At 47.5% G+C, this 11,230-nt stretch overlaps 4 protein-coding genes across 4 annotated transcripts; 1 reads left to right on the top strand and 3 right to left on the bottom strand.

Annotated features, from left to right (window-relative positions):
• Positions 1–1,349: 1,349 nt before the first annotated feature.
• Positions 1,350–4,491, top strand: F5891DRAFT_1098830 (condensin complex subunit 2/barren). The gene is made up of 8 exons (XM_041363548.1): positions 1,350–1,923; positions 1,978–2,542; positions 2,593–3,120; positions 3,173–3,459; positions 3,512–3,635; positions 3,690–3,979; positions 4,028–4,285; positions 4,337–4,491. The coding sequence occupies exons 1-8, from the start codon at positions 1,489–1,491 to the stop codon at positions 4,370–4,372; spliced, it is 2,523 nt and encodes an 840-aa protein (XP_041233286.1). The 5' UTR covers positions 1,350–1,488; the 3' UTR covers positions 4,373–4,491.
• Positions 4,492–5,527, bottom strand: F5891DRAFT_996666 (uncharacterized protein). Its single transcript, XM_041378390.1, has 2 exons — positions 5,050–5,527; positions 4,492–4,994 (listed from the first exon to the last, which is right to left on the bottom strand). Exons 1-2 carry the CDS (start codon positions 5,114–5,116, stop codon positions 4,726–4,728), a joined length of 336 nt encoding a protein of 111 aa, XP_041233285.1. The 5' UTR covers positions 5,117–5,527; the 3' UTR covers positions 4,492–4,725.
• A 386-nt stretch (positions 5,528–5,913) lies between these two features.
• F5891DRAFT_974371 (uncharacterized protein) lies at positions 5,914–7,076 on the bottom strand (the record flags this gene model as incomplete). Its single annotated transcript, XM_041376451.1, has 6 exons — positions 5,914–6,087; positions 6,141–6,263; positions 6,318–6,626; positions 6,679–6,749; positions 6,809–6,908; positions 6,963–7,076. 6 exons carry the CDS (start codon positions 7,074–7,076, stop codon positions 5,914–5,916), a joined length of 891 nt encoding a protein of 296 aa, XP_041233284.1.
• Positions 7,077–9,191: 2,115 nt separating this feature from the next.
• On the bottom strand, positions 9,192–9,909 carry F5891DRAFT_938595 (uncharacterized protein; the record flags this gene model as incomplete). Its single annotated transcript, XM_041374177.1, has 3 exons — positions 9,192–9,395; positions 9,451–9,573; positions 9,625–9,909. The coding sequence occupies 3 exons, from the start codon at positions 9,907–9,909 to the stop codon at positions 9,192–9,194; spliced, it is 612 nt and encodes a 203-aa protein (XP_041233283.1).
• Between the last annotated feature and the right edge of the window lie 1,321 nt (positions 9,910–11,230).

The following is an 11,230-nucleotide window of genomic DNA, read 5'->3' as shown; positions in this document are numbered from 1 at the left end:
CGGCATCCAAGCGAGAACGACGAAGACTGGGTCTATTACTATGTCAATGCGTGAGTCCCCTTTACATAAATTGATTTTCATCGCTGACATGACTAGTTTCGTTGACCGCGATATGTTTATGAGATTTCGTGGTGGTGGCATGGGACATCGCACAACTCGCGAAGCAACACAGTGCTTCTTCCATGATCGTGATCCGCTTGATAACATTGGGCCGAACAGCGGAGGCACCGGGAATGACGATGACGACGAGATCGATGAGCCTGGCACTGGCTCCTCTACTACTGACAATGCCCTGGAGCCAGAGAATGATGAACTGGAGTATGATGACTATGGTTACTCCGGAATTGAGCAAAGAGAAGAGGGTGAGGACAATGACGAGGATGGTGACGAGGATGGTGACCAAGCAGACGAGAAGGAGAACATCGACGGGGATGATGACGTTGTGGATGATGAGCTGGGCGCGGAGGATGGCGAAAATGGTGATGAGGAGCTAGAAGGATTCGACGAGTTCTGACTTAATGCATACTTGGACTCTGGCCGATGGCAGACGTCATCACACTTCCAACCTCTTCATGTACCTCTGATCGTGCATCCTTCTGTCAATCGTTATACAAACTATGCACATTTTAACCCTGAAACTTCTCATTCCCCACATATCTGTGACTACTTGTATAGGACATACAACTATTTCATGCATACCTCCGCAATTATGTTAGTACCTCACAAGCTTCGCACATTTCTTGTACCAGTTTTCATTTTGTATATTTTTGCTATGACTAGCATACAGGCTACAATCTCATGCACGCCTTCACACTCCTGTTAGTTTCTTTGCAAGCTTCACGCATTTCGTGTATGAGCCCTACATTTTACACACGTCTGTTAGGATTTATATACAAGCTACAATCTCAATCATACCTCCACACTTCTGTCTGTCACTATAGCAGCTTCGCACACTACCGGTACAAGCTTTACATTTCACACATGTCTGTCACTACTTGTATATGTACTACAATCTCATACATATTATCTACCAGTCTGCTCCGGGTTTGTAACCTCTACAAGGCAGTAACCGGCCATACATGCAAGCGGAAGTTCGCATACTTGCCTTACATTTTGCACAAGACTTGTATACAGGCTATAATCTCATGCATACCTTCACACTCCTGTTTTTTACAGTACAAGCTTCACACACTTCCGGTAGAAGCTTTACATTTTCCACATGTCTGTTACTACTTACATATGAACTACAACGTACTACAATCTCGTACATACCAACTACAAGGGTTTGTAAGCCATAAAAGGCAGTACCCGGCCATACACGCAAACTGCTCTTTTGTTGATGATACACCAGCACGTGTCACGTGCTTTGAGAACATTTTGTTGAACGCAGAACGCGTTACGCGACAATCAACAGTTAGTAATCAAACGGTAACAGCGAGCTCATTTTACGACAGTGTCAAGGACGATCGACACAAAACTCAACGGGGGATGAATACCAGGCGTGCCAGGATTGCCAGGATTGCAGATACAGATCATCATGACTCGGACTCAGGCGGCGACACTGAACCAGATACACCAAGACCGACACTTCGACAGGGCAGCAAGAAACGGATCAGCGACATGTACGGAGGTGAGAGTGAAGCACACTCTGACACTGGACGCCTTCCACTAAGGGCGGTCAACATCAATGACGACGCGGCTGAGAAGCGCCGGCGAAGGAAGAGCAATAAACTAGCTGTCATAGAAAACGCGGAAGCTGGGCCTTCGACAGAGCGTCAAGATCAGGCAGAATCTTCCAAGGCTGCGCAGGCGAAGCTGAAGCAACAGCAGCTCAACTCTGTGGCCCCACCTCCTGTCATCAACGTACCCCTAGACGTCATGAGCTCCAACTTTGAGGAATGGATGAAAATGGCGACAGACAACGTGCGTGCATTAGTGTATAATCTAGATCTTGCTACTTATCATAATGATCGCCAGAAAATCAATGCTGCGAACTCATGGAACTTCGCGCTGATCGATTACTTCCATGATATGTCGCTGCTCCGAAATAATATCGACAACTCCATCAACTTCCAGCGCGCTTCATGTACCCTTGATGGCTGCGTCAAAATTTGGACCAGTCGCGTCGACTCTGTTGGCACAGAAACAGGCAAGCTGCTCAGCAACCTCGCCAACGAAGGCATGATCGGCGCCGAAGACGATGACGCGCTGTCGGACAATCCTGATAGTCAAGACGCGACACAGGCGAAGAAAAAGAAAAAATCGCACCGACCCGACTCGACGCTCGCTAAAGACGCCTCACAGCTTCACAGCAAGAAGCTGGAACTTGACCTCGGCATTGACCCCCTTTTCCGCAAAACTTGCGAAGATTTTGATGAGGGCGGCGCACAGGGTCTGCTCATGAACCACCTTAGTTTGGGGGTTGGAAGTGATGGTGGCATGCGCGTCGTCTTTGACGCGAGTGATTCCATGGGCCGAGTGGCGGAAGATGAAGAAGATGAGGAGGAGCAGGAAGAATATGTGGACATAAGTTACCTACGAGGTATGTTGCAAAAGTCCTCTTGGATGATAAAATACTCATCCTTGTGTCAGGTCAATTTTTTCCTGACTTAGATGTTCTTGACGACAAGGCGATCTCCCATTCACTGGCCGACTTCTCATTCGCCAAAGACAGTAATCACACATTTGACGACTCTCTTTACCGTGATGATACAGTTAACAATCAAGCTGGCGACGAAGATGATGATGATCCGGGCTTCGGAGACTACGGCGCAAATGATGCACCCATGAATGTGGATGGTGATCGTGATGGCCAAGATTTCTTCCAGGGCGATCAAGCTGTTGATGATGATTATGATGGTGGGGACGCCTTTGGAGGGGGCGACTATGGGGGTGATGAGAATGGGTCCGTCGGCGCCGAAGGTGATCAACGGCATGCGGTACGACCAGGAGGCGCACTTGTCCCTTTCGACCCACGACATGCACCAAACAAGCCAGATCGTGTGATAGCCATTACAGACGCGGACGGAGAAAACGCGATGATGGGTTACTTTGATAAGAACCTCATGAAAAACTGGGCGGGTCCTGAACACTGGAAGTTGAGGAAAGTCATTCGGAAACGTGAGTCCTTCAGTTCAGTCGGATATGCTATATCACTGATGTCGCGCTACAGCAGAGGCTGATGCCCCCAAACCCCGGCGGGAAAAGAAGGAAGCATTCAAGATCGACTTCCTGACGCCCGCCGAGAAAGATATCAAGACGATTGCAAACGAAATGTTTGCGAAAGTCACGCGGGGGGTTGGTATCACTTTGCCCAGCTACGGAGGTTCAAAGACTGGGAAAAAGGGTCGGGGCGGCCGCAAAGCGAAGGAGGAGAAGCGTGATGAACATACTCTCCCTGATGACATGCACTTCTCAAGCAGGCAACTTGTTACTCTTTTCCTGAAGCCCAAATTCTCGGTAAGCGCAATCATTTTTGTGACGACTTGAATTGACATCTGTACACTTCCAGTTAAAGATGCGTGGGCAACCTGTCAGGTTTAATGAGAATGGCGACGGAGAGGTCGACGAGCAATTTTGGGCACAGGCTGCGGCGGACCAAGCTGCAGAACGTGCTGCAGCTGAAAATGATGAAAGTAAGAATATTTTGTATTCACGCTCTATATGTTTTAAACTCATTGCTCCGCAAGCCGGTGATGGACTAAATATACCATTCAATACCCAGTTCTTCGACAATGACTACGATGACGGCCCGGGCTTTGATGATGGTTTTGATGGCGACGGTGCAGCGCTGCAGGATGCTGGAGAGCAGGATCTCTTGGCTGCCACGCAAGGTCAGACGCGGCGGGTTCGACCAGAATTTGTCAATTATGCCAAGCGTGCCAAACGGGTAGATGTGAGGAAACTGAAAGAGAATATTTGGAAAGGCTTGGATATCAAGGTTGGGAAGACGAAGGAGGGTGAAGAAGACGACGATATGGTTTGTCTCTTTTGAATTGCCCCTCCTTCTCTGCTCACTTGCTTCCAGGATGTTGATGACACATCTCTTACTAACCCCGAAGAACATAGAGTTTTCAGCTCCGTGATTTCTGGACTACAGAAATCGTATCCGAAGGACAAGATGGAAGAGATCAGCACGAGCTTCTGCTTCATATGTCTACTGCATCTTGCCAATGAGCAGGGACTGAAGCTACAGACTTCTCCCGGCGGCCAACTAGACCAGGAGGTGAATGAAGTCGTGGACTCTGAAGACAGAGATAAAGTGGGAGATATATGGAGTTTAAAAGTGCGCCCACTGCTTCTTTCATTGATCATCGCTGACCCTTTGCGCCCATAGGTATTTAGGGACCCAGATGCTACCTCGGCTGCTTAGTTGCAAACCGATGTAGTTCCTGGATTGTGGTCGACTTATCGATATTTTTATTTTCATATGCTACTAGACCATTTCTGTGTTCTTGCTTTCTCTTATTTTTTCTACTAGTAATCTGTTGTATACCGCGGAATGAGCGAGAAGTTTTAAAATTCTACCAAGTTACAATTTTGTATCCAGGTACTAAGGCTACAGTGTGACAGTGTGTATCATAATGTGAGGTGGTATCTAGTTCTAGCTACAATTCAGGATGGGAAGATGATAAAGTGTTAAAAATACAAGTAATTCCGTGTGGTCTTGCTCAGCTGACCACAGCACGCAAAATAAATCGACGTCTTCCATAGAACGGACCATATTCAGCGCAACTTGGCTTTCCAAGCACGCCACAAATTCTCCTGTTTCTTCTGATGCTTGGCTTTGAGTTGCAGGAACTCCTGGTATTCTTGTCCAGGTAGTTCAATCATGTCCGTGGTGGTAGTGCGAAACGGGAAGACGGTAAGAAGATCTGAGGGGGCGATGCGCGCCTGAGGGACAGATGAAGCTAGGAACAGGTGGTCGCCAAAGGGCGTATAAGTGTACACATCTAACCACCGGTCGCTGCGACGGTGAGAGTGGCCCGATGTGGCTGTGTAGGGGATTTTTAAGAGATTTGTTCTTGAGCAGTTTCAGTGGGTACGTACCTTGTACGAGTTGTATGATCATCACTTGGTGTTGCACAACAGCGATGGCGACTGTTCCGCGATTCATTATGGGCAGCGGTGAAAGATAATTGATACAATGGCAAATAATACAGCAAAAGAGACGGCTCTCTGGTAGTAAACAGAGCCTCGATGATTGAGACTTGGGAACGCTTGGGATATAAACTTGCTGAGATACCCCGAGCTATATGAGCATTTCTGTCGCAGGTCAATCATGACATGTACAAGTGTCTGTCAATTCAGTGGCCCTTGTCATACATACAACATTCGATTTCTTGTCCAGTGAAGAATAAAAACACGAGCAACCTTGTCGCCCGCCAAAGTAGTACAACACGTGACGGACAACAAGCTAATGACCAAAAGGGTTTGCTCCTTCTGAAGTTACTCTTGAAAAGAAAGTACAACGGCGTAGAACTTTAGAAGAACGCTGACTCGGAGGTTACGGGGTCGAAAATTGGGCGATAAGGATATTAATTACACATTTTGGAGTTTGACTTTCATTGAAACCGAAGATCCTCTTTCAAGAACTTTGTTGTCAAGTTCAGAATTGCAGAATAAGAATTCGGGTATGGTCCGATGGGTAGCTACGAAAACAAGACGCGGAAAGCATGATGCATAACATTGAATATGAAGGAAGAGGAAAGTGTAAATCTGCACGCGAGTAGTGGCTGCCGTTGGCAAAGTTGGAAAGAAATATTGGTCCTGTGACGGAAGCACATGAGATTGCGCAAGAGATAAGAAATCGAACTCTCGGCAGCGAGAGTTAAGTGAACTCTCCAAGTGAGCCTGAGAAATTTGAATTAGACACTGTCTCCCACCCCAAAAATGAAACGGACCTTAGGATTGTCAAGCTCTGCTGGATGCACCCCGCATCTGTCGCCGAAGTTGTAACTTGGGCTGCCAACTTCCTTGCGACACATGAATTAAACTGATGAGTATGAGATCTTCAAATTTTATGTGACGGGGACTAATCCTCCACATAGGGTCAGAGTCGGCCTCCATGCGGTGAATCGCCATTTTCTGAAGAAAAAAATCGTCAAAAGAAATGATTAGAGACAAACGCGAAGTGTCACCTCAATAAATTTGCGTATGCAGGTTGCAAGTTTCTTTGCAAGTTTGGCTTTGGTGATGGGCCCTCGTATCTTGCGACAGTCTCTGGTAGGGAGCTGATAACTCCAGGGAGGATAACCGGGCCACTGTCATTCAAGCAATCAGTTCATAAGGTCCGTATCGCCATGTTCTTGACAGACCTCTAATCTCACTGAGATAAATTGGCCGCCCCCTTCGAACACCGGGTCATCCCTATCGCTGAGACATCTCGAATTTTTGAGAATCTCTTCCAAGGCTACACCCAGCTCATGTGACTTCTCTGCGCAGAAGAGGATAGGCAAAGATAAATTCGCTGCTTGCACGTATTTCTCTCGCTCAGTTTCTCCTCGCGGCTGATACAATCTTTGAGGAATACAAGCAGAAGTAGCGGTTTCAATGGGGACTATGGCAAGCTGGAGTTCCTGTTCCGAATCGTCGACACGTTCATTGAGACTACTTTCCGCGGTATCCTTGTGCAATTTCGGTAAGAGCTCACTGAATCAAACAAGACAAAAAACTTACCCGGCTCTCCAATGGAGGCAACTGGCTGGTCTCATCGAGATCATTCACATAGTCTCCGTATACTACACGATCTGTGGTGCCGGAATCAGCTGCTGCACTTCACAATCACACTTCGATAGTGGGATGCAACCTTCGAAAGCCCTCATGAGGGTTGAAAAGGCATCCCAATCCAGCAAAGGTTCCGAAGTAGGCGGCGGAGACTGTTCCAGAAATCCTGCAGAGCGTGGTGACTTCGAGGATAGTTGGTTCGAAGATCTGACATTTCAAGAAAAGAGGCAACTGACATTACCAGCCAATGTACGATTGTCTGGCGAAGCCAGCCAAACCGTCCCGCCATTCAACGATCTGGGTACTTCAGGGTGGGCAAAAGAAAATGTATTGGCGTTGTGAAAGGACATGGATGAAGAATACTGTACGTCTGATGGTCACTTCTATGATTCCTTATGAATCTCGTCGGTCAACTTTTGTACCGACACGGAGGATTGAGTAACCGATTGAATATTCCAGATCCAGCGCACACCAAAATAGTCAGTCTCCTTGGGAGACCATAAGCTGTAAGTTGCTGTAAAAACTTCTACAGCTCATGGGATGTCGGGTATAATGGCGACCTGAAGTGACACCCTTGAAGCTGAACTTAGAAACTTAGGTAGCACGGTGATCCCAGGTCTGCCTTTGTGGATGACTCTACATATCAATTAGCTCAGACTGTAAACACATGATGTATAATTTTTTTTTTCTTACGAGTGTAATTTACGAGAAAATTGAGGTTAGCAGGGTTTCTTCACCCCTCCACTGGCGCGAAAGCCCCCACGCCAGGATAGAATCCTTTGCTGGAACTCCAGTCTTATTCTGGCATGTTATCCGATTGCCGGCACAAGACTTGAGGTTTCCTGCATACGTGACTTGGCAGGAAGGCAGTGTGCCGTGGTTATTCCGCCGAGTGACACAAATTCCGGAACAGAATCCGCAAGATGATGGGTGTATGGTGAATAGGGGCCCTGCCATTCAGCTCCACAACGGACATGAAACTATAAATGATATAATTAAGCCGCTAAGCTGTAGTAGGTGAACCATCGGAGTCGGATAAGTACCATTAGATATTCCTATTAGAGCAATTTTACTCTTGATGCTGCGGGGGTATACTCAATCGACCAAGAAAATGGGTCGCACTCCGTTCAATTTCTCGAGCGACTGGGCGGGGAAGCGGCCCGGGGAAGGTGATATCCAAGCAAGGTTTGAACAGGTCAATGTATCAGATGGCAGTACACTGTCTGGTTTCATACCTAATGAATTTGGCCGGCGTAGAGGGCCCAGGGTGCGATGTGAGTATGTGCATTAGCCACAGACTATAACCTGACAACGCGAACCACGCAATTTACACGCAGTTCTGAGCCTTGGGGGATATACACGGTAAGAGGTTACAATATGTCATTTGAATATCCATGGCTATCGGAGTTGCATCTGCCAGGCAGGGCGAAAAGAATGAGTAAGCCTTAGAATCAAAGAGGATGGGGAACGTTGCTACACAGCAAAAAGGTAAGATGTGACGATGCAATCAGACCGTCTGCACTGTCTGCATTTCACAGTCACATTCCTGGCTTGACTTTAGACGGTTTTTTATATCTTTTATTCTGACATCGGGGGGGCCTAATTAAGAAGGAACATTGTGTGCAAGACTCGGATACTGTGTCTTTAAGCGGAGTTGGAAGACAGCTGCCCATAACCTGATGATGCCCGCGCTTCCCCAACGGCGTCTTCGATATATGTGTAGGCGTGCGCCACCCAAACCATGCCTGGGGTCAGTAAGCTCACTTCTTCTTATTTCCTCCCCAGTATTCAGTGACTGGTTGTTCATGTGCATCTCTGGCATTGCACCGCTGTGATGGCGCTGTCTCTTGATCTATTGAAATGCCGACCAACTCCGAGTCAATGATCACGGTGAGCTACACTTTATTACTTTCATGTCAATATTTAATGGTTGCAAGAGCATAAAAGTTGTATTCGCACCACGTGAAAAGCCTAAATGCAAAATTTCATTCAATGTCATACACGACGAGCACGAGTGCGGCAGGAGATGGTGTATATCATGATGCATGATTCCTTGTTCGGGAGGTATCAGCAGCTTCAAACTCCGCAATAATTGAGATGCTTAGGGGCATGCAGAAATCCAGATGTGCTTCAACGTCCACGTATAAACCAATGAGCGTATATACTACACTGCATGACGGGCTATACATTAATTACAGCATAGAATGATTGTTGCACAATAATACTTGAGACAAAAAAGTCAGCCCCATCGTGAACCTCAAAGTCCGGGCATTAGTATCAACTCAAATCAAGTAGCCTGAGAGGCCCGTGCAAAACACATCTCGCGTACTCCTATAGCGGTGCAACACTCCATAGAACATTTTGAGGAAACATCGAAAGCAAAGAAATATATGAAGCGAGTTTTAATGCCTGAGCCGAACCGTAGGTCATGGTATCATCCTGGTAGGGTATTCCGTGCTTCAGTGCTATGCGATGGAAAGTGGGGCTTGAGGTTGAAGGCGCCGGAGTTGAATGTCACCTAGTGCAGTGCGTAGACGTAGCTGAGGCTGCCAACTGCCCTTAGAGATGTGGTGCAAGGACACCAAGATAAGGTCCTCCATTCTGATGTAGCGTGTTCCAACCCTCCACCTGCGGTCTGCCTCCATTTCCATACGTTCCATTTCCTTCTCCTGGAATCAATGTGAGATTGATTTACAGACGATACACAAGGATCGTGAAACATACTTCGATGAATCGTTTCACGCAGTTGGCGATAGTTTTAGCCAACTTAGCTCTGGTGATAGGACCTTTCGGACTTTTGAAGTCCATCGTGGGGATCTGCCTGGTCCATGCACGGTATCCGGGCCACTAAAGGCGTGAATGTGAGGAAACAGTCGAGCCATGGAAGAATTAGCATACCTGAAGCCGGATAGACACAGAGGGCCCGCAGTTCTCGAGCATCTTGTCATCTTTATCGAGAAGGTTTTTCATCTTAGCTTTCAGGGCGTCATCGAGTGCTATGCCCCACTGGTCAGGATGTGCTGTCTTAAAGATGACGGGCTCCTTGAGATCGGCTTTCTCGATGTAGCGCACACGATCCGCCTCTGTGTATGGTTGATATATCGACTGAGGGATGTAGATAGTGGTGCCTGTGACGGTAATCGCTTGATCGCGAATGGCCTTCCACTTTACGACATGTTCCATGGTTTGAGGCGCGTCTTCCTGTACCCATTCGCCTTAAACAACGTGTACATCAATCGAATCAATGGGTACGAACCTCGTCATCGTTGAAAGCTTGCAACAAAGACCACTCGTCAGAGCTACCCATGGCGGCGGGCGAATGAGGTGACATTGGGGAGAGAATAGGAGACAGGCCCTTCGACTTCTGACGCATAGATTGTGAGTGATTCGTATGATTGGTTCATCGAGACATACTAAATGTGAAATTGCAGGAAATTGAATATTTGAAGGAGATAATAGAGTCCCTAGGGGTGCATGGACGTGAAGGCGACCATCTGCCCAAGAGTAAGGAGTCTGGGGCATCATCAACCCTGCTGGAGTCGTCGAAGAATCAGATACTATCGATAACCGCGGCAGAGCAGCCTTCGTATCAATGCGAGGAAGCCCGTTCCTAGTAGAATCTTGACTGGGTGAAGAGAACGGTACATTGAACCCGGACTGTAGCTGTCCAGAAAATTCAACATGACCTGAATAGAAAGGACCCTCGTGAGTGGCAGTGGTACAACGTGGTAATCGAACAATAGCTGACCATGAAAGTCGTGACCTCCATTCGTGTGGCCGGTTTTCTGCATGATGAGGTGGTGAGCGAGGCAACTACCATACAGGGGAACGCGCACAGGAGTAACAGATTGTGGGGGATCTGGCAGCTGTTGTTGCTGCCCGGAATGACTGTGATCATCAGCATTGCAAAGGTCTGGAAAAGCGTCGGATGGAGGTGCGTCACTCATAGTGGGGAATGGTCTTGGATGGGAAAGAGGCAGGTCAATGAAGATATACCTAGCTAGTGGCACAGTTGTGTATAGATACTCACATGATGGCAGATTCGGATCAGCAAATCAAATGATCAGCCACATCAAAACATCATGATGTATCTATCTGGCCCCTGTGCAAAGTTCAGGATGTGGCATGGCATCGACTGCACCATGCGATGATGATTTAGTGTAGCGCGCAAGTTTTGCATCGGTTTTGCATCAGAGTTGGCAGTTGCTAAGGACCAGGGTGTCACCTTACCCGGGTCAAAACTCTTGGCTAATGATGATCTTATCACCTGGTGTGACCCAGACAGACGCCTAAGAGTGTTGAGAGGATGAAAGGTGCACGTTAGAGGGATGATTGGCAGTGTACCCTGGGTGAGAGTGATGTGAACCATGCGGCCTCAGATCGATAATAATTGAGATGGCAGAAGGGTCATCAGAGCTCCTGTGTTAGATGCATGACTACAGAACAAAAAAGCGATTCGTTTGTTAAGCCTATGAGACGGAGGCTGAGCAGATAAGTGTACTTC

Source organism: Suillus fuscotomentosus (genome assembly GCF_016647785.1).
Source record: "Suillus fuscotomentosus strain FC203 chromosome Unknown F5891scaffold_2, whole genome shotgun sequence".
Lineage (NCBI taxonomy): Eukaryota > Fungi > Basidiomycota > Agaricomycetes > Boletales > Suillaceae > Suillus > Suillus fuscotomentosus.
Note: the sequence above shows the minus strand (reverse complement) of the source record. Positions and strands in the feature narration are given on the sequence as shown.